The 21,574-nt window shown below is 36.5% G+C and overlaps 2 protein-coding genes across 2 annotated transcripts in view; one reads left to right on the top strand and one right to left on the bottom strand.

Moving 5' to 3' along the window:
* LOC112053901 (uncharacterized) overlaps positions 1-5,217 on the bottom strand; it is a 34,424-nt gene extending 29,207 nt beyond the window's left edge. Inside the window, exon 1 of the mRNA XM_052885591.1 lies at positions 5,079-5,217. Coding sequence (XP_052741551.1) covers positions 5,079-5,115 — 37 coding nt within the window. The 5' untranslated portion in view covers positions 5,116-5,217. The remainder of the gene's footprint in view (positions 1-5,078) is intronic.
* Positions 4,975-10,055, top strand: LOC112056375 (ras-related protein M-Ras). The gene is made up of 5 exons (XM_024096797.2): positions 4,975-5,158; positions 5,268-5,377; positions 6,977-7,130; positions 7,396-7,549; positions 8,306-10,055. The coding sequence occupies exons 2-5, from the start codon at positions 5,339-5,341 to the stop codon at positions 8,553-8,555; spliced, it is 597 nt and encodes a 198-aa protein (XP_023952565.1). The 5' UTR covers positions 4,975-5,158; positions 5,268-5,338; the 3' UTR covers positions 8,556-10,055.
* The last annotated feature ends 11,519 nt before the right edge of the window (positions 10,056-21,574 follow it).

Genomic DNA, 21,574 nt, shown 5'->3' with positions numbered 1-21,574 from the left:
AGACTGTCCGGAGCTTCTTAATGACTTGTGTCGAATATTTGCTCCTAAAAACAACCTGAATCCTCGCCGCCGAAAATTGATGGTCGTTCCTTTTTCTCGGACAGTATCACGCGCCAATTCCCCAGTACCACGCACACTAACCGCATTAAATGGCCTGTTGTCGGAGTTTCCTGACTGTGACATTTTTGCAGATAATTGGGCCAAATTGTGCAGGGATATCTTGCAATTTTGCGAGAGGATGTAATTTAAATATATTTTTTTTATTTGATAATTATTGTAATTGATATTTTAGTTAAGATAGTCAATAAGCTTTCTGTACATCAGTTTTTATGTTTAATTTTTCTTATTTTTGTCTATTTTTACTGTGGTGTTTTGTTCTTTTTAATTTTTATGTACATTTCTTTTAATTAGTGTAACTGGATTTATCCGTGCTAATTAATAATAATAAATAAATAAATAAATAAATAAATCTTAAAAAACGAATACGTTCCATATTCGTTTCGTTTTCCAACTTTTCAGTTGTGTGCATTTTAGGAAATTAAATATCATTTTAAGAATATATACACCAAGGAGAAGAAGTGAATCATGAAATACATGAAAATGTTGGATATAGTAATAATAATAATAATAATATAGCCTTTATTTCCAAGTACATAAATTACAAAAATTTTACAGTTTACATTTTTAAAAATTACAAAAGATACAAAAGTTACAAAAGTTAAAAAACATTAACATTTCATTTCATTTTGTTGGATATAGTAGCGACATTATTTCCGCATACGAATATTTTTGAAATAAAGTCAGTGGCAATTTATAATGGAAATTTTTAATTTTTAAATTGTTGAAGAAAACAATTGAGAAAAACAAAAAAGCGACAAAAATATTTTTCTATTGAATTAAAGATTATTATTTCTTTCTTTTTTTTTACCTTGGTTATACACCACTAGTCCAAATGACTATGTAGAACATAATTGGAATTAATGTACACTTACTGTCTGTCTCTAATTATAATTCGTAACATTTTTCTAGCTCTAGAACCTACTAAATTTATTACCGCATAATGTCATATATTCAAAAACCTTTGTACTAAAGTTTCGGCCCCTTGTACATCACTATCTCTCAAACTTCTTTATATAATATCCTAATAACTCTGACTATCACGATTTACGTATACCAGAAAAATAAAAATCTCACCATGTTGCGAAACAAAAGTAATAATTTTTTTTCCATTAGTATTTCAAATCTTTTATTTATTTTTCTGATCCAGCAATCATAATATTCAAGCCGTATTTGTGTATTGTTTTCTTTATTCTTAATTTAAAAATTTTGCAAGTGGTTGAAGAATCGGTTTATCGGTTTTTTAATAATTTTTGATCGTGCTATATAATTAACTAGCGGACGCCCGCGACTTCGTCCGCGTAAATTTCGATGTCAACTTTACTACTACCCCTACCCTACCCTACCCCTACCCTACCACAACCCCAACCCTACCCTACCCAACCCCTACATCTACCCTACCCCTACCCTACCCCTACCCCCACCCTACCCCTACCCTACCCCCATCCTACCCCTAACCTCCCCGTACCCTATCTTTTTCCTACCCCTATCCCACCTGTACCCCTATCTTACGCCTATCCAACCCCTACCCTACCACTTCCCTATCCTACCCGTACCTCTACCCTACCACTACCCCTACCCTACCACTACCCTAAACCCGGCCCTAAACCTACCCTACCCCTACACTACCCCTACGCTTTCCTACCCGTACCCTACCCTACCCTGTAACTTCTCTATCTTACTCCTACCCTTAGCAAAATCGGTCCAGTCCTTCGAGAGTGGTGGTATGACCAAGAGAAATAGAGACTTCTATGCTAATAATATAAAAAGGTAAAGTTCGTGTGGTTGTAGGAGGTAATCTCTAGATCTACTGGACCGATTTGAAAAATTGTTTTACTAATAGAAAGCTACGTTATTTGCGAGTGTCATAGGCTATGTTTGATCCCCATATTCACACGGAAACGGGAACTACGTAAATGAAAGCGCCGGGCGTCATATAGCGGAATTTCTGCGTCTTTTAAAAATTTTGTATTATCTCCGAAACTATTTAAGTAATTAACATACTGTAAAGGGAAAATCTTATCTCTATAATATCCTTGTGATTATTAAATAATTTATTTTAATAAGGATTAAAGTTTAGTTGTATAAATAATGACGTAAACCTAAGTATATAAAATTAATAATTTTTAAAACACAAAAGGTACTATATCTGCTAATATATAGAAGATAGATATATGGTGTCGCGCACTTTTTTGTAGAACTTCTAAAGATACATAAAGTCTCCATACATTAATTTCAATTTTACACAATAGTTAAGGCAGCGCATGCGAATAAGTCTGTTTAAGAGGATTTTCAGTCCGACCTGTATGACAAAAACTGTGATAACTCGGCTAATATATATGATACCAATATAAAATATAGCCTATAGCACTCCCCGATAATGTAGCATTCTACTGGTGAAAGAATTTTTTAAATCGGACCAGTAGTTCCGAAGATTACCCCATTTAAAAAATGTGACAAACTTACAAACTTACAAACTTTACCTCTTTATAATATTAGTATAGATTACAAACATTCGGGAGCACTCGCGCCGCGATCGGTTAAGCTCGGTTTAGGATGAGTTAACTGCGAGCAAAAAGTGCCACATTGTCGCTTCCATGCTCACAGTGAGGTCGTGTCAATGTTTGTTCCATATCATCATTACTTATTTGTTTCGTTTGCAATTGTTAGTCTTGTTATTTATTTGTTGTTTGGTTGTTATATTATTGCTGATTGCTGAGTAGTGTATGACTAACAATAATATAACTAACCGAAAATTCCGACTTTCAGATGGGTGGATTTTAGGTTGAATTTCATATGGATTGATTTATTTATTAGGTATATTAAAAATATAAAAAAAAAATATTATGAAAAAATACAACCGACTTCAAAATGTTAACGTACCCACGAAACTAAAAAGGGAAAGATAACATTATTATATTTTCTACTTATTGATCATTTTGAAGTCGCTGCCAAGCCCGTCTGATGTTGACTTAAGTCGTTACTGAAAAAAACACATGACAGACAAAAATAATGTCTGAGAAACAAAAATGTTTACGATAGGGTACACCTTGAATTAATAGATTGAATACACTGGCTTGGCAGAAAATATAATGATATTATTTTTCCCTTTTTTAATTTCGTGGGTACGTTAATATTTTGAAGTCGGTTGTATATATTTTTTTAAATTATTATTTGTTTTTTCTCAATTAGGTCCTTCAACTATTTTAAAATCAAAAATCTCCATTTAAAATTGCCACTGACTTTATGAAAAAATATTCGTATGCGGAAATAATGTCGCTGCTATGTCCAACGTTTTCATGTATGTAGATTTACTTCTTCTCCATGGAGTATAATATATTCTTTGGTGACGTGTTAATAAAGATACACATTTATTTTATTTATAAGCCACAAAGGACACAAATATTAAAATTAATAAATATGTACATAATTATCGACAAGTTATAATTTCATGTATCTTTCCCGTCTCTTCAATTCATAGACAATCTAGCATTACGAAATGTCAAATTCGCAACATTTTCGTTAATCTGTAGAAATAAAACTTGTTGTGATTTCGTTTTTAGTGAAATAAATGTGATTTATTAGTTAATTACAAGCAGTTTTTATGTAATTCGCGGTGTGCGCGTTAAATGAAGTGATGTGTATATAAATGATTTAGTTTAAACGGACGGTTTGTGAGAAATATGTGAATGTCGTGACGACGGATCTTTGTTTACCTTTTTTGCCATGTAAGGAAAAAAATACTATAGTTTGAATAGATGAGCCCGTTCTTGAGTTACAAAACTACAACGAAAAGTGGCCCTGATTTTTATGTAGGCACATGGGTGTTAAGTAGGAAGTTTAATTTAAATTTATCATATTTCTCTTTGTCTTCTCATTTAAAGATCTTGTGTTAACAGTCAGTACTTAATATAACAAAAGTGCAGAGAGTTTTATCTAACAGGGTCTATGACATCTTTTAAGTTTCGAACCACAGCTGTGTCGTAGCTTGGTCGTACCAAGCTACTAATAAGAACACTAAATTAATGCGATGCTATACTCGTAGTACCTACCAGGTTATAGACCTACGAAACATAAAAGAAAGGTCTAAATACTGAATTACAGAGATACTCGTACCTAATGAAATAGCACAGTGATCGTTTGATCCGGTGCAGTCGACCGTATAATCAGACCATATACGTAGGTATGCATAGATAACTGGCGGTTGATCGTTGAGACCCAAGCAATCATTTTAAAAGCATCATTCGTAAAGTGGTGGTCGGGCAGAGGGTAGAAACAGAAAGCAATTTCAAAGGTATGTACCTACCTATTAACACTATAGCATACAAACAAGCCTTTGCCTAATTTATTATGCCTTCAAATCAAATGATTGATAGACTACAATTATTAAGGTAATAATTAGTAGGTAAGTAGAGAAAAATATATCATTATTTGTAAATAGAAGAAAACAATTGGACACGAAGTACGAACGGTTGTTTTACTACGGAACCAACCCGAAGAAGAACTTCGCAAATGTAATATTACAATTTTTTGAGTAGGTACCGAACGAAAATTATTATTGTTTCTTTATTGTACCTTAGATAATTTTCCTATCATTAATTATAAGGCGATAAACAAAATTTTACTGATTAGCAATCTAAGGAGGTATCCAAATTAAGTATTTTTATCTATGTTTAGTGCAAGTTTGATTTTTACCATAATACTCGTATTTTAATTCTTTGTTTTTAAAACACATAGTCCCTTGTTTTCTGTGGTGTTTACAGATGATGCTCATAAAGGCTAGAAATCAGAGTCAGTAAAGCCAGTGCAACAAAAAAAAAAAAATTTGACATTGACATTTGACACTGTCAATTTGACAATTAATCTGCGAAATCAAATTTGTCAAAAAAAAGATTGCAACCAAACAAGGATAATAAAATATTTATTGAAATATATGTGATAAATATACGAAAATTGCTTACATGTACAACATTCCGACCAATCCGTCCACCGTGTCATAGCGTAGTCCGTCCGCGTCGAACATTAAACACCAGGAGATGAGGTGAGCCCGAATATCTTGGCTATTTCGCGATCCGCGAGGTGCAAAACAGTTAGGCGTAGAAGAAGCAAAGTTACACTGATGGGGAAAACTATTGTTTCTAATGTTGCAGATAATAAGTGCTGATGAGCGCCGCTCGCTCGTTTTTGACTACAGAGAATCCCAAATCAAATAACTGTAGATATGACTCGCCCGGGGCCGCCGAGCGAGAACCTGCCCACAGTAAGTTATTCAAATTGTTACAATATTATGTTCTATTTTCAAATTTAAACGAACTGCATGCCTCGATAAAATAAACAGACGATTGACGAAAGTACCACAATTTCTAAAATAATTATGTGGTATTTTATTTCTATCTATAATTTTATTAAAAATAAATATTAGGTACTTACCTGCTGTTAAAATATTTTGTTGTTTTTCAGAGTTGATTAGCTTAATGTGATGGTGTCCATATTCAGGGGCTGTGATGGTGTATGTGCTTTGCTTACATTGTAGACCAGTTCACTATTATAGATGTAGACTCATCACCATTTGGCATGCTAAACAGTTTAGTTTATATTTTTAAGTAGTTATATATTTTTAGTTTCATTATGTACTTATACATATCAGTCTAATATTTTTGTACTTTGATGTGAATAGCAGATTCTAGAAAATAACTAAATTTTTTCCTCTTTTTGTAAAGAAATCAGTGCTTTTTTTTAGAAAAACAGAGTAACTGAGGAAATGGCTTGTAAATGTTAAAAATATAATAAAACAACTCTAAAACTCACCCCCTGTCTGTCTATTATAAACTCACAATACTCACATATTTTTTGCTGAGTGTCTAAAGATGTGTGAGGTCTATCGTTATCATGGTGAAAAACCATCAGGTGTTGATTAATTTGAACCGCTTTCTTTAAATTTTTTGCTTTAATCCCATTGCAGTACGGTTCAAAGTGGTCCTGCCTGGCATTATTATTATTATGCCAATCTTGCTCCACTTTTTCAAAAATGGCATCAATTTTGTCAGTAACTTTGATATTAAATTTTCTGGATTGAAAACGCTCAAACAAAATTTGCGCTACTCTCACATATGCTACTGTCACTGCAGCAGGTACATAAACATCACAATTTTGTAGTAAAATTTAAAAATGTGTCATATTTCTTAGATCCACTATCCATAACAATAAGGAAAACAAATGAAAATCACACATTTTTCTAATTTGAATTTGGAATTGAAACTTCTTTAAAATTAAAACTTTTTATTGATGCCAAAACCAGCCAAATACAAATGGTATACTCAAAAGACTTTTTCTCTAACCTATTATTTATAATGTAGGTCCAGTAGGATTATCAGTAAGGCTATGTAAGGTTCGAATAATGCATCCTGGTAATAAACAATTGAGCTTTCCTTGCTTCCCAGGAATTGTCTGGAGTTAGTGAAGTTGGTGGTGACAAGCCATGAGGATCGACCACTGAGAGGACCATAAGCCTCAGTTGTGGTTATTATCATTAACATCAAATAGTGATCATTACAGAGACAAATCATTAACAACTTCAGGCTGGCAACTGTTTTGGAGAGGTGTTATATGCCTTGCTGCAGCCACACAATGCTCTTGGTGTTGCCCTGTCTTTCCACAAACTGGGCTACTCGTGCAAATAATCACAACGCCCGCCCCTTGACTCGCGATCATGCTGATCAAATTGAGAGCAGTGAATAGGAGGAGTGGCGGATGGGTTAGCTCTGAATCCCTTTACCTGTAGAGAGATCTGGCCCTGTAGTAGGCCATGAAAGACTTTCCAAATATTACATTGCTACAGGGTTACATTTGCCACTTGCAGGTGAAGCTGGTGGTGGTGGGGGACGGCGGCGTAGGCAAGAGCGCCATCACCATCCAGTTCTTCCAGAAGCTGTTCGTGACGGACTACGACCCCACCATTGAGGACTCCTACATACAGCACACAGAGGTGGACGGCCAGTGGTGCATACTAGACGGTGAGCGCTGTTACTCCTGAGGAGAGATAAGTCTACAGATTGTGGCTCAGGATCAGGATAATCACTTTTAAAATCAATGATATTACAACTATAATTCATTGCATTGTTGCAAACCTTCATGATTGATTGTTTACTCCAGAATTAATTACAGAATACAGTAATAATAAGAAGATTGGCAATGACAACACTAAAATATATTTTATCTTTATGAATTTTTGTTGCAAAACTTGTCACTTTAGCTAAAATAATTTCCCAAAATGACCAGTGCTGGACACCGCGGGGCAGGAGGAGTTCAGCGCCATGCGGGAGCAGTACATGCGCAAGGGCGACGGCTTCCTGCTCGTGTACTCCGTCACCGACAAGCAGAGCTTCGAGAACATCCGCCACTTCCACACGCAGATCCTGCGCGTCAAGGACCGGTGAGTTGCTCCTAGACACTGTCGCAATGTTACAACATGACTCGTTTCCAGATTTGTGGTAAAAAGGGGAATTTGGCATTACAGTACTTGAACAGAATCTAATGTTGTTTTAAACGGCACAAAGATGATACGTTACGATACGGAAATATATACAGTAACTCTAGATCTGCATTGACAAATATACAATACATTAACACTGAGGGTACCAACGATAAGATTGAGAATAATTGAGGGTCTAATGAGGTCTGAGGGTCTAGTGAGTTCAGAGATTTTTATTAGAGATTAGCTCTTTATTAGAACGAGTATCCAAAGCTGCTCTAATAGGATCTTACCAAATTTGGCTAGGCAGGGAGAACAACACGAACAGAGAACGGGGAGTGTTGATCGATCGTCAAGGAATTCCTTAACCCTACATCCTGTAGTCACAAGTTCAGGACTCTGCTCGGAGTTCTTCGCTCTACCACGCGATGGACCCGGCACCCTCACGGTGAATCCATGGAATGCTAAGATATTCCTCTCTCGTGTGGTATGCATAGTGATATGTGATTGAATCAAAGAGGTTGTAGACATGACTTAAAATGAAAGCATGCTTAATGGGACAGAAAAAATGTCAATGGAGTGAGCTAAATTGCCGAACTGATAGATGTTGGGACCCTGCACTAGTGGTCTGACTACAAGTAAGTGTTGCGCGTTTGCGACACATGTCCGTGCGTGAGTCGCAGTCGCGGTGTCTGAGACGGTCGCTTGGTGTTCCAGCGAGACGTACCCCATGCTGGTGGCGGCCAACAAGGTGGACCTGGTGCACCTGCGCGCCGTGAGCGAGGAGGCGGGCCGCGAGCTGGCGCGCGCGCTCAACGCGCCCTACATCGAGACCAGCGCCAAGGAGCCGCCGCTCAACATCGACGCCGCCTTCCACGAGCTGGTGCGCATCATCCGCAACCACCCGCAGCAGGAGGACAAGCAGCGCCGCCGCCGCAAGCTGTTCGCCAAGTGCGCGCTGCTCTGAGCCTGTGCCGCTGCAGCCCTGCCGCCCTGCCGCCCTGCCGCCCTGCCGCCCTGCCGCCCTGCCGCCCCTGCCGCCGGGTTCGCCTGTCACAGGATGTTGCGAAGTTTGGCATTTTATTGTTTTCCAAAGTAACAAAGCAGCCGCGCGTACAACATGCGAAAATCAGTACAACTGTATGAGAAAATGTTCTAAAATGTCACATTTTCAAATTAGAAGCTATTATAACTATACAAGTCTTTCCATCTATATGGAGCTTTTATGTATTCGCACACTGCATGAAGAAATATGTTCTACTTATTGTGTGTACTTTATGTGACGATTTATTTGTAAGTATACACACATGATATACACATGTGTATACCCTGGCTTTGTGTGTAGATGTAATAGATTAGATGGATTTGATTTGATTGAATGGCTAATAACAGTAACCTCAACTCACACTAGCGGTTACGCTAGACTATTCACTAACTGCTGGCTTTCAAGTAAAGTAACTGCCGAGTTGTTTTTATCGATTTAGGATTGAAACTATACAACTTCAGTATAGCAGCATTGTAGAGTATGTGTGCAGTGAAACACTAAACATTGAGTCAGATAATACCCAAATGAGTACAGCTTTTCAATTTGTATTATTATCAGCGCAGTGTGAGCTCCAGTATTCTCTTTTTTCCCAAAGACAAAGAGACAGCTTAAAATTGCTCTCTTTTGTTACGATGTGATGGCGAGAGTGACATGCAGACAAACTGTAGTGCGGCATAAAAGAGTAGAAGTTAATGCAATTGGAACTAATAAACTCGCTGCGTGGCAACACCACATTTACTGTCATTATCACAAACATCTGTCAATATAGAGCAACCAATTACTATTGATAGATTTATCAGATTGTTAAAAGCAAAGATACAATGGCCGCCACGAGATACTATGTTTGTGAAGTTAGCAACAAATGACTGCGCAATGAATCAACAACGGTACAAACGGCGCAGGCGGGAGTCTATACTCATTCCGCTGCTAACTTCACAAACATAAAGATCCGTGACGAGCACTGTAGAAATTCAGATAATTACCTGATGAATTACAGTAAATAACATTTATTTAGATGAGATTTGGTCTTCTCTTTTATTTTAATGAATGTAAATCATGAAATCAGCTATCTCAGTACCCATAACATTATACTTATTAATTTAATTATATAAGATAGCACTTTATTTTCCATCATCTTATTTAAAATGACTACGGCGCCCTCATTTATTATCTACTCTTTAGTGTCGCACTGTATCTCGTCTCGTAGCGCGTCACAGACCTCCTGAATCCGGTTGAAAACAGATGAATTTGCTCCAAAGCAGTATTGGCGGGTGATTTATGTCACTTTGTACAGATTCAGTAAAAACTAAAAACCAAAGTTTAATAAAAAATTTACAAAAATTTAGTCATTACCAAAGATAGGCTAAGAGCAACAGCTAGGAACGACCGATATGTTTTATTGCTGTAAGAGACTAAACCCAAGCTTCCTATAAAAGAAATATTTTGTGTGCAAAATATCATAGTTTTATGTAAAACATTATTTATTAGTTTGTATAGTATTTTACAATTTTAAGAAATGGATTTTTAAACTTATGTTATCGTTATTTAGATCAGATATAAGTTTTATAAATCATATTTAGAAGTAGTTGGTGGTTTATTTGTAAGTGAAGCCAAAAACCGTGCAACCTCTTTATGTATTGAGACTGATGCAATGAGGTGACCATTATAGCATGGCAACTTCGTTTGTAACACTGCCGATGGGCCGCGCGGGCCGGAGGGTGTGTAGCGATGAATGAAAAACCCACGACTGATGCACCTCAGAACGCCCCCCGTCGCCGTCGCCCGCATATCACACCAACGAACTTGCCAGACTATAACATAGCCTTTATGAGTGAAGTAGGAAGCGATCTAATGGTCTAAGGTCCGTCATTGGAAATATATTTATTATGCCGGATCTTGTACTACAAACATTGTGGTCAAGCGAATTTTGAATAAATTTATTTTGAGTGTAAAGTATTCGCCCTCCCCCCCTCAGGCATTGGGTCGGCAATGCTCTTGAAATAGTAGCTGTTTAGTTTTCTGAAATTAAAATTATTGTTTTTGCTACGTTTTTATGTAGCTTTTGTATTTATTTACATAAATTATTAAGTGTTTAGTTACTGTTAATGTGTAAGAAAGCACAATAAAGCTATAATTTATACATGTATATAGAGATAGCGCTGTATTCGTGTACTTATGTGTATACTAAATGTCAAAACTCATTACTACGCCTCGGACACGTAACAGAAACGCCTCGCCTCTGGACAAGAGTACTGCGCCCCGCCACGCGTTTACCTCATTTTAGATGTCCGAGAGGTGTTTGAGGCACCTAGAGACTAGATACCTGTATTGGGATTTTTTTTTACTCCTTGATGATATTTTTACATAAAAAAGTAATAGTCTCAAAATTTAATATTTAAATAGTAAAAAATTAATAATTCAGATTTTTAATCGGGTCTTTGACTTTGCCGGGGATTTGCAAAATAGTTTATAAAAAAAAACAAAGATTTCGACGAACTGAGAACCTCCTCCTTTTTTTAAAGTCGGTTTAAAATAGCGAGATATTTTTAATTATTTTTTAACCATTTTTTAGTCGTTAAATATTTAATTTAGTGTTATAAAAAATATTTTTTATACAAAAAAGTAAATGTGCCTACTACTCCCCAGCCAGGTTTCCAGTTCGTGTGGGGTAGGGTAGTGTGGCTTAGGAGAGGTACAGAATATTTTTTAACTTGAATCATATATCTACTCAATAATTTTCACCAGCTCTCGGACCATACGGAATGAAGTAAGGGAGTGGCCGGCCAGCCGTAGGCGCGGCGAAGCGATACGTAGCCGTTACCGGCGTCCGCGGCGATAGATGAGTTTTGAGCTTTAATTGGATAAATTATATCGATATATTGTAATAAATGTTTACGTTTAAGTTATTCTATGGAATATTTTAGCTGGTCTAAAGTATAAAGACAACGCATGCAATCGCTTCCCGATCGACCGACACCCCGACAGTACAAACATTTTTATGGATTCGGTTTTTCATAAAACCTGTAGGAATCTTTTCGGGATACGAAGTAGGCTATGTTCTGCTCCGAGGTCCCATGCTTCACTGCACTAAAATTCATGTAAATTAGAAGGCCTAGTGGCAGTTTGATACTGTGACGATCACGTTAACGTAAACGCGAATTTCCAAGGAATTGAAACAGCGCCATCTAGTGGCACTACACTAGATGGCGCTGTGCACAATTGTTGCAATTTCATATAAATTCGCGTTTACGAACGCGATAGTAACAGTATGAAAATTTTAAAAACTCCCCTAAATCTCTCCCAGTATGAAAATTTTGAAAACCCCTGTTTCACCCCCTTCAATTTATATTTTCGCATGTTTTATATAATAAATAGTCCAATAATCATTTTACAAAACTGTAACTTAAAACATGAACGGTTTATATTAAAAAACTTCAACCCTTTTTAACCCTTTAGAGGTAGAATTTTGAAAAATTTTCCGTGAAATTATTTCTAATATTTTTCTGGTAGGTCATTACAATTTTTTACAAATGTAACTTGAAAACTGACGGACTTTCCTTACAAACTTTCAACCATTGTTTCACACCCTCATATTTCATTTTTTCGACGAAAAGTTTAACCATTACGTATTAAGGTCTCAAATCGTTCATAGTTTCATTTGAATTCATTCAATGGTGTCAACAAAAATACGTATGGACAGACAGACGGACAAAAAAACAGTGTGCTTCAGCTCCGACGCACGAATGGAGTTGACTATTTCAGATCGACTGTCTAAATAGGTGTTGCCCCGCAGCATACACTATGTACGTATCAATAATACGCCTGATAAGTGAAAGGTGCGCAACCGAGGAGCAGCAGGCCGCGGCGTACACGCCCGCCAACAGCGTGAACGTAACGCTGTCATTCGATGAACAATTTTACTGCTTATATTTTTTTCATAGGGGGGGGGGGGGGGGGGGGGCTATATATAAAAAATCGATTCTTAATAAGTTATCTCCAAAAATAATAAAAAATATTATTGGCTTCAGATTGTTTAATGTCCTTTTTCTTCAAAATATCTTCAATGTACAGAATTTAACCTGTCACATTTTTATTATAAGTAGGCATAGTTATATTAGTAACCGCGCCAAACTTGACTACACTCAGATATTGCAACTCGTCGAAGTGCGCAGCTATTAATATATTAACCGATTACTGCTCAGCCCCACACGCCTCGTGTCCGCAGTTATGACAATATAACAATCTCTTTGGCGCAGGCGTGGCTAATACACTTCCTACAATTTGTTGTTTCTGTTGAACATATAGAGTTCCGTATCGACCTTTAAGGTCCAATATTGGAATCCTTGATATGGATCATCACAGATGGGCGTCGGCCGGCTGGTGCTATGTGTGCACTAAACAACACAGCTGAACGTTCGGGTCTCGTTTGCATGTTTGTCAGCGACGCAACCCCTGTAGCTAGTCATGTAAGATTGATGTGTAAATGTTACGAGTATATAGTACCAGTATATCTAAATTTAAGTACATTGTATTTGAGCTTTATGTATAGGTGTACAAGGTTCCTTTTTCCACATGCGCTAGAGGCTCGCTTACAGACGAAATATAAATTAATTGACGTCATATATGTACATGCGAAATAATAAACCTTGATGTTAAATTACGTGCTTGCCGAAGAAATGTCTATTCGTTTTTTGTTACTAAAAAAAAACACTTTAAATTGTTAATAAAACAGTTTTTTTTTTCAAGTTTTGCGTTATTTTGCCTCAGGCTCCATTCACACTGGCGCAGTGTAAGCAAGGCGTCTAGACATGTTTTTACGTTCTAGCAAATATTAAACTATCTCGAGTCGTCCAAATGCTAGGAAAGATCCCTGGTAACGGCTTAAGATACACAATAACGTAACGAGATGATTTTGCTTACGTATGGTTCTCTGTTCCCGTCCAAAGCCATTAAAGAGATAGCTTGACTATCGTGCTGAGACGACAGACAGAGCGATACGTGTCGGCGCGCGGCTTGCAGCTGCTGACGTCTGAGGAGTCGAACAATCGCGTTTTCAGCAAACTGACAGATCTTGATCACGTGACCTGTCGTCGACGTAGAAAGAAATTCAACGTGCCACTTGGCTACAGAGGCAGGTTAGCTTAGCCGTTAATGATTTGAGCCAATGTTCAATATGCTATAACGTAGACACGTGTCGCAACGCTTTGCTTTGTCTTTGTGCCAGTGTGAATAGAGCCTAAGACAAAATAACTTATAAGATAATAATAGATTTTTGAAAAAGATTCTTGATTCTGCGGTTACGTTTTTTGGGTGTTTTAGCATAAAACTGGTTTTTTAACGATGCTAAATTCTACTTGTGATTCAAATAAACTCATAGCCCAGATACTGAATACGAAGCTGAGTTAATTTTTGTGCTGTCGATGCTTACGGTCCATGACTTCCAGCTACATACATTTTATTAGGTAAAGTTTCCCCATCTGTTGAAAAGCGTTGGATAGTCTAGACGCAAGTGTTGTCACCTTCTCGTGTTACCTTATGTCGAGCGCCAGCAGTGCCGAACACCATGTTTGTGAATATGTTATCCAACATTTATCAAAAGGTGGAACATTCCATTATTATTTGCATCTAATGAATACCTACTTTGATTAATTGTGCAGTAAATACCTACGTAGAAAATGATAATGTTTCACACTAGTGGTGCATTATACCATTTAGTGTAAAAATATCCTTGAATATAGTTTAAAAAACTGAATATGTTTCTCTAAATAGGTAGATACAAATGAGCTTTTTCTTCTAAAGGTTTTAAAAAAATCCGCAGCACCGGGGGGAGGTACAATCCGACTTATGACGGTCAAATTATAGTAAGCGACACTTTTATCGTATGTGTTAAGTGATATTTTGAAAGAGTAAAATTTAAAATTAGTTTCACTATCGGTAAAGATTTTGGGGGACGACGACAGGTAAAATTGGTCGATACCAACTGAAATGAAACTATTTTTAATAGTTTAGTGTAACCGACAGTCACATCTTTTTCTCGAGTGTAAAATAATTTGATATTTTGTAGCGCAAGGGATATAGAATAATATTTTAAAGAACCTTTAAATTTTTTTTTCGGTAAGCGTAAACGCAAACTTAGAATTTTTCGTACTGAATAATGACAGCAAAATTGTTGTAATAAAATCAAATCCTAATTTTATATTAAGTTTCAATGTAATAGCACAAAATTCTTCTCTTGTAAAATTTGATTTGTCGGTTACGGTAATCCAGCGGTTAAGGGTCGATTTATTTTCTATTCTCCATTGACAACAACGCCAAATGTATATAATTATAATAGAATTTACGGATGATGATTACACCTAAAGGATTTAAGACATTGAAGAATGGATCGCAAACGGTTATTATAAAAAAATGTCATTGGAATTCATGGTGATTTCAATAGAAATTCACCACATTCGTACCCTCAACGTGTTGCTGCTGGCGGATTGTTTTGAAACCTTTAGAGAAAAAGGTTCATTCTAGTGCATCGATATAAATATGTATGTTTTCAGGTAACTTCGATGGTTTTGTTTTACTTAATCCTTATTCAATACAATTTTTTGCTTTCATGTGCATTTGTTTGATCTGTAATTGTAATAACTGAGTAGATAATATGCTCTCATTTGCACCAATTTCAGAGCAACTAACTAACTGATACCCGGCCGCAGTAGATACGAGTTGTTTTTTTTTTCAATGTACCGTTGCGCCCTGCTTTGAGGGTTGAACGCGGCTGGGCGTACAGCAGACGTAGCCTAAACGTAACGTAAGAGACAAACAAAAGGAATTGATAATTTATATGTAATATTATAGTAAAGTGTTCCACTTAGCTTGTGACGTAGGCCTAACGTACATACATACTTGTATATACGTGTCTTGTACACATTGTCAAATGTAATCCTTTTATACAGGCGGCGTACCGATTTTAGTTGTCAAATGTAATATGTTATCAGCTATTATAGTACATTATGATATAAGTGCGGTAAGTTGAAAATTACAGCCGAGGCGATATTACAGCGAGCGATTCGGTTACGAGCTATAGTAAGGAAGCAGAGGCTGTACCTAATTATCAAAGCACGCGTATCTAAGTCATACGACGTTTTACGACATTTGCGAGGAAACACACTTTGTACACACTTTCTGAAAACGAATTTGCATCTTTGCCTGTTTTCCATATGATGACATTTTGATACGCTTGTCATTTTTGCACAGATAACGAAGTACGCACACCAACGTTTGTGTTTTTTGTAGACAAATGCACCAAAAACAGCCAGTATTACTTATAAAGTGAATTATTATTTTTGTGTTTCTGATACAGATAAATGGTTGACATTTATTGTCAAAATTATTAAAATTAAACAATTCATTATAGGCTTTTTATTATATTTTATCTCACAAAGTTAATTTTAGTCATAAAATGTTGACCACTTTTCTGACATAAAAACACGATTTCCCGAGATTTAAAATAGTACCGTTCGTTTTTAGAAGGATGACAAAGGTTTTATATTAAAATTTAATTTCAAAATAAATAAATTACATTACGGCACATGTGCGTAATGAGATACATTACGATATTGAATTTGGTGAAATAAGCGATAATTTACAAGCAAATGTGTTATAAAATAAATAATTATAGGTACTACGTAATGCTAGTTGTACTCCGCGATTTCACCCGCGTAGGGAGACTATTCCTTTGGAAATATTCGGGACAAAAGGTACGTCATTTTTATTACAAAACACGTCGGACTATGCCTGACTGACACTTACGATACTAATATAATAATAATACGCTATTTTTTTGTTTAAATGCGCATGTTTGTAAAATGAAGTCAATTTATATTTTTTTAAGTTTTTATTAATACCTACGTCCCAGAGAGAGAGAGAGAGATAACGCCGCCTGTGTGGGAGCCATCAGCCAGCCACTTGTGCGCTGCATGTGTAATGTGTATACTGTACGGAAATGTTATATAATACGTGAGAACGAACAAATACATTTATTGTTGTATTATTCTGTGTTTTATTTTAACAAGTGAATGTTGTGTTTTTTGTTCCAAACACGAGTTAATGTTTAGCGAAGCTTAAAACTTCAAACTAAATTGTCATTTTCATAATATTCTATTCGGTAAAGGGTTCAGCTGTTTTTGTCTTGGTAAGGGTTGGAACTGTTTTTGTGTATGCAATGTTACAGAACTATTTTGGGTTTATCATTTAGGTACAATTTGTTACTGTAAGGGACGTGCGGGCAAGCCTCCGTTAAGGTAAAGTGAAAAAACACACTTTAGGTAGGTATTTCTACTTTGGTTCTTAAATTTAAATAAAATGCAAATATTAACAAAAACAAAGCTCTATTATTCTTAATCATAAAAAAGCAAAAGTAACAAAAAATATTTACAAAGTAGTTGCACGTACAGTTTAATGACGTCATTATTATTTACGACAACCATAATTATGTCAATTGACAAAATGAGCAAGGAGTAGGCAGTAGGCACTAACCCCTGGGGCAGCTGGGGCCGGCGAGTCGCCGCACATACGAATGGTTCATTAAATGTTCTATCTTGAACTTGATCTCGTTTCATTCGTCAACTAGTAGGTAAAGTAAAGCAGGTGCTATAATTGAATACGAATCTGCTGAAAAACAGATAAATTCGAGGTCTGGGTTCCTCTCCAGTCACTATACTACGGTGATAGTTGCAACCATAGACTTAAAAGTCGGTACACACTATATTATAGATCTATGGTTGCAATCCACTTTGTTCTTTTTACTAGCGGTCGCTGGTGCTGCTACCATGCTGCTCCACCGGTATTGAAGCTGCGTCTTGGGTATTGGCTCCATATTCCCCATCTCTCCTAAAAGGAAATAGGTCTGGCTCTGCAGTTTTATTATTTACTAGCTGATGACGCGCGGTCTTACCCGCGTGGTTCCCGTTCCCGTTCCTCGATAAATGGGCTATCTAACACTGAAAAAATTTTTCAAATCGGACCAGTAGTTCCTGAGATTATGTTATTCATGATTATTCATGATGATTAGCACGTTCAATCAGTCAAACAAACAAACAAACTCTTCAGCATTCAGCAGCAGAATTAAGAAAATTTTCTGATAAGCAGGTTTTCTAACGATGTATTTCCTTCATCGTTTAAGACACGTGATATTTAACTTCTTAAAATGCACACAACTGAAATGTTAAAAGTGCATGATACGTGGTCATATTCACTGGGCTCTGCAGTGGGCCACTGAAATGGGCTGATAATGATGGTGATTAAGTAAGACAACGTAGCCGGGCAAGTCAGTGCGGTGACTAGGACTCCTCTACGCACTGCAGGTATCACTGACCGATTTCGATCTATTTTAATCGCATTTTACAAAATTCTCTACTCACATCTGTTTCCAGAGCTTCAGGTTGTACATGTGTGGCTGTGTAGCCCACAGAAGGATTTGACACGCACTTCAGAGTGACTTCGCTTCTCTGATACTTGGTACAGTTACGAGACTGAAATACTTACTCGTAGGTAAAACGAAACGAAATTGCAAAAACATTTTCAATATAATAAAAATTAAATGTGCTGGAAAAATATCACTTAGTGGCGCAATAATTATTTATTGACCGCCTTCTGTTTCAAGGTAGATTGTACCTATTCTAGCGCGACGCGGTTTTCGGTGTCTGTCTGTCTTTTACTTATATCTAGTTAGGTATATATAAATACACTACGACTGGCGCCGCGCGGTTTCACCCGCGTGGTTCCCGTTCCCTTAGGATACGAGCCTATAGCCTTCCTCGGTAAACGGGCTTTCAAACACTGAAATAATATTTCAAATCAGATCAGTAGTTCCTTATATTAACGGGTTCAACCAAAAAAACAAACAAACTTTTCAGCTTATTAGTATAGATAGGTATCATTTAGTATATTTATTGTGTATCGTTTTGTTTAGGTATATGAATAACACAAAAAAATATGCATTTAATTAAATAATAGTTTTTTTGTACGTATAAAATAATTAGCAATTATAATTATTATTCTTATAAGTATACCTAAGTTACCCAAAAATAGTTTAGATAAAATCACGAATATTAACTGTCCAAGTGCGTGTCGGGCCTCGCGTAGTGTGTGTAGGGTTCCGTAGTTGTATGGCACGTTCAACAATAACTGAGACATTATGTCGTCATAATCTCATCTGGCATGTTTATCAACTTATACTCATAATTTTTGGATATTAGACTTGTTATTTTTTTCCAAATATCATTCTAACACTGAAATCTCATTTTTAACTATTTTTGCAGAATGTTAAAACGCTGTGAATGCACTATAGTTGTATTTAGCTGGTTCAAAGGCATTTTTTAAGAAAATAAAAACGTTGTAAGCAGCAATACTCCTAGAGCTGTCCAACTTTACGTTGTAAACATATGAAACTTATCTCTTACTTATGTTGTAAATTGAAATATTTTTTGTTGTAATCGACATAGTGAAAGTTATTACTGTTTTTTTTTGTAACTAACAACCTTTTTGAATGCAGGTTAAAATATTTCTTTTTTTAAATGTGTAAAACTATTTGAAGCAGCTTTTTTTCTGATTCCAACAGTGCAATAAAAAATATTTCATAGTTTGTGGATTACTACAATTTATCTTTCTGCCGTCGATATGTGACTGTGATAGTTTTATTTCATTTCATTTTATTTAATTAATTTCATAAATATATCTATACTAGGTACTTCTAATTTTTCACAAAATTCCAAAATACATTTATTTCAAGTAGGTTCAGTTTACAAGCACTTTTGATACGTCAGTTGACTACTTGTAAAGATTCTACCACGCACCGGTTCGGAAAGCAGATTCTGCTGAGAAGAAACCGGCAAGAAACTCAACAGTTGCTCTTTTAAAAAAAATCATACAATAATATTATAATTTACAATTGATGACAAAATTACAATTTCTTATAGTTTTACTTCCTGTGTGAAGGTGGAAGCTGATCCAATGGCCTCCAAGCATCTTTATCATTAAGGAACTCATCAATGGTGCAGTAACCTCGACTAAGCAAATGTTTTTAACACATTGCTTAAAGCTATGCATTGGCAGGTCCATCACAGTCTTGGGGATCTTGTTATAAAAGAGTACACCCAAACCTACAAAAGATTTTTTTACTCTTTGGAGACGATATGCAGAAATAGCTAACTTATGCCCGTGTCTGGACCTTAAACACCATTTAGCTGCCAGAGTGGCAATTGACTCAACTAAAATTAAAATATTTTAAACATTAATACTTAACGGAAAAATGGTGTTGGAACATTGACAATATTTTATAAAGACCTATCATATTTTATAAACACAAACTAGTGTGCTAAACCACCCGACTGAAGTAAAACTTCTTTAGCTTTCCCTCTCAACGTCTGTTCGCCACTCGATTACACATTTCGTAACGCAATCACCAGCTCACTGCCCAAGTCAAACGTAAGCACGTTTTACTTCACAAACATCATCCCCACTCCCCACTAGACCACGGACATGGCAAAACTATAATGGTTCCTTGTTGACTACGGAACCCTAAAAAGAGTAGGTGTAAATTATTTTAATCTTAATCAAAATACAAGACAGCGTCGCAAAAACTATATTGCTGTGAGGTGATGCTTACGAGTGGGTGAATTTGACGAGCGTCGACTTCTGCAGTGACTGATATGAGGGCCCTTTCCCGGATACGCCTGGTGCAGCTCTCAGGGCGAACCTCCTTGCCAGTGGGCAGTGGATGACGCGAGGATCTTGCTCTCCGGTCATGATTGTATTTCCAGCTTCTGTCTAGGCTGAGGCAACTTTTTTTTCTCTTGCACTTGAAGCTCGGAGCCTTGTTCTGGCGCTCACAGTGCTGGCGGCTGTGCACGGTCTACACTATACGGTGTACAGCAGAGGTTCCCAAACTTTTTTTTTTCATAGTCAACTTCCTAGTTTATCCTATATTTATATCCTTATATTATATTACCCCTGCTAAATTTCTATCCGTCAAATCGACAAAAAATTTAATTAGATTTAGGTTAGGTTAGGTTACCTATGGAAACTTTCGCTGCAGCTGAATCAACCACAACCACGAAATAACAGTTTAAAAAAATAATGAGAATTGATTGATTATTTAGATAATTGATTGTGCTGAGAGTGGATGACAAAAAGTAAAATTGTCCAGGGAAAAAGTTATTTCAGCTAAATTTAATTTTTAAATCTACTCACAACAAAAGAAAGCAATCAATTCACAAATCATTTTATTTACAAACTCTCAGTTTGGTACGAAACCAAATGAATTTCGTGGACCCCCGCTTACGAATCGTGAAGCCCCATTTTTATGTCACGTCAACGTAGACCCTACCGAGACTTCGAAGTGTTTTGTGTTTTTGATTTTGTAACAAATAGGAACAGATGTACAATGTCCCATATTGAGGGCTCTGTTGCAATACTACAGTACAAGTCTACTGCGGCTTGATGATGATCATAGTAATTGTAAAGTTTGTGATTGTGTTACGGTTTGGTGGATTTTCAGTGCAATACACTGAAAACGTTCAATGTTGTTTGACCGATCACGAATGTATAATGTCGTCGAAACTATACACTAAGTGCCAACAGCGAAGAATGGAATTTTGACGAAGCTAAGTCATCTCAAAGAAAAGGACATTCATACCGCTCGATAGAGTTCCAGTTTGTCATATATCCATACATTTAAATTCATTACAGTAATGTATGTGTAGATTATTATAAGGTAACCCGGCGGAAATCGGCCTGTATGGACTTCTTCGCCGCTGCTTAGTACCAAGGTAAGTTCTATAGGTTAGGTCCACCACCAACTTTCCAACTCAAAATAGTTCGACATAGGATTCGAACCCAGGACCTTGCGCTAACCACATAGGCTACTGGATCGACGAGAGGGTTAGGTAACT

The sequence above is a fragment of the Bicyclus anynana genome, chromosome 14 (assembly GCF_947172395.1).
Source record: "Bicyclus anynana chromosome 14, ilBicAnyn1.1, whole genome shotgun sequence".
NCBI classification, from domain to species: Eukaryota; Metazoa; Arthropoda; class Insecta; order Lepidoptera; family Nymphalidae; genus Bicyclus; species Bicyclus anynana.
Note: the sequence above shows the minus strand (reverse complement) of the source record. Positions and strands in the feature narration are given on the sequence as shown.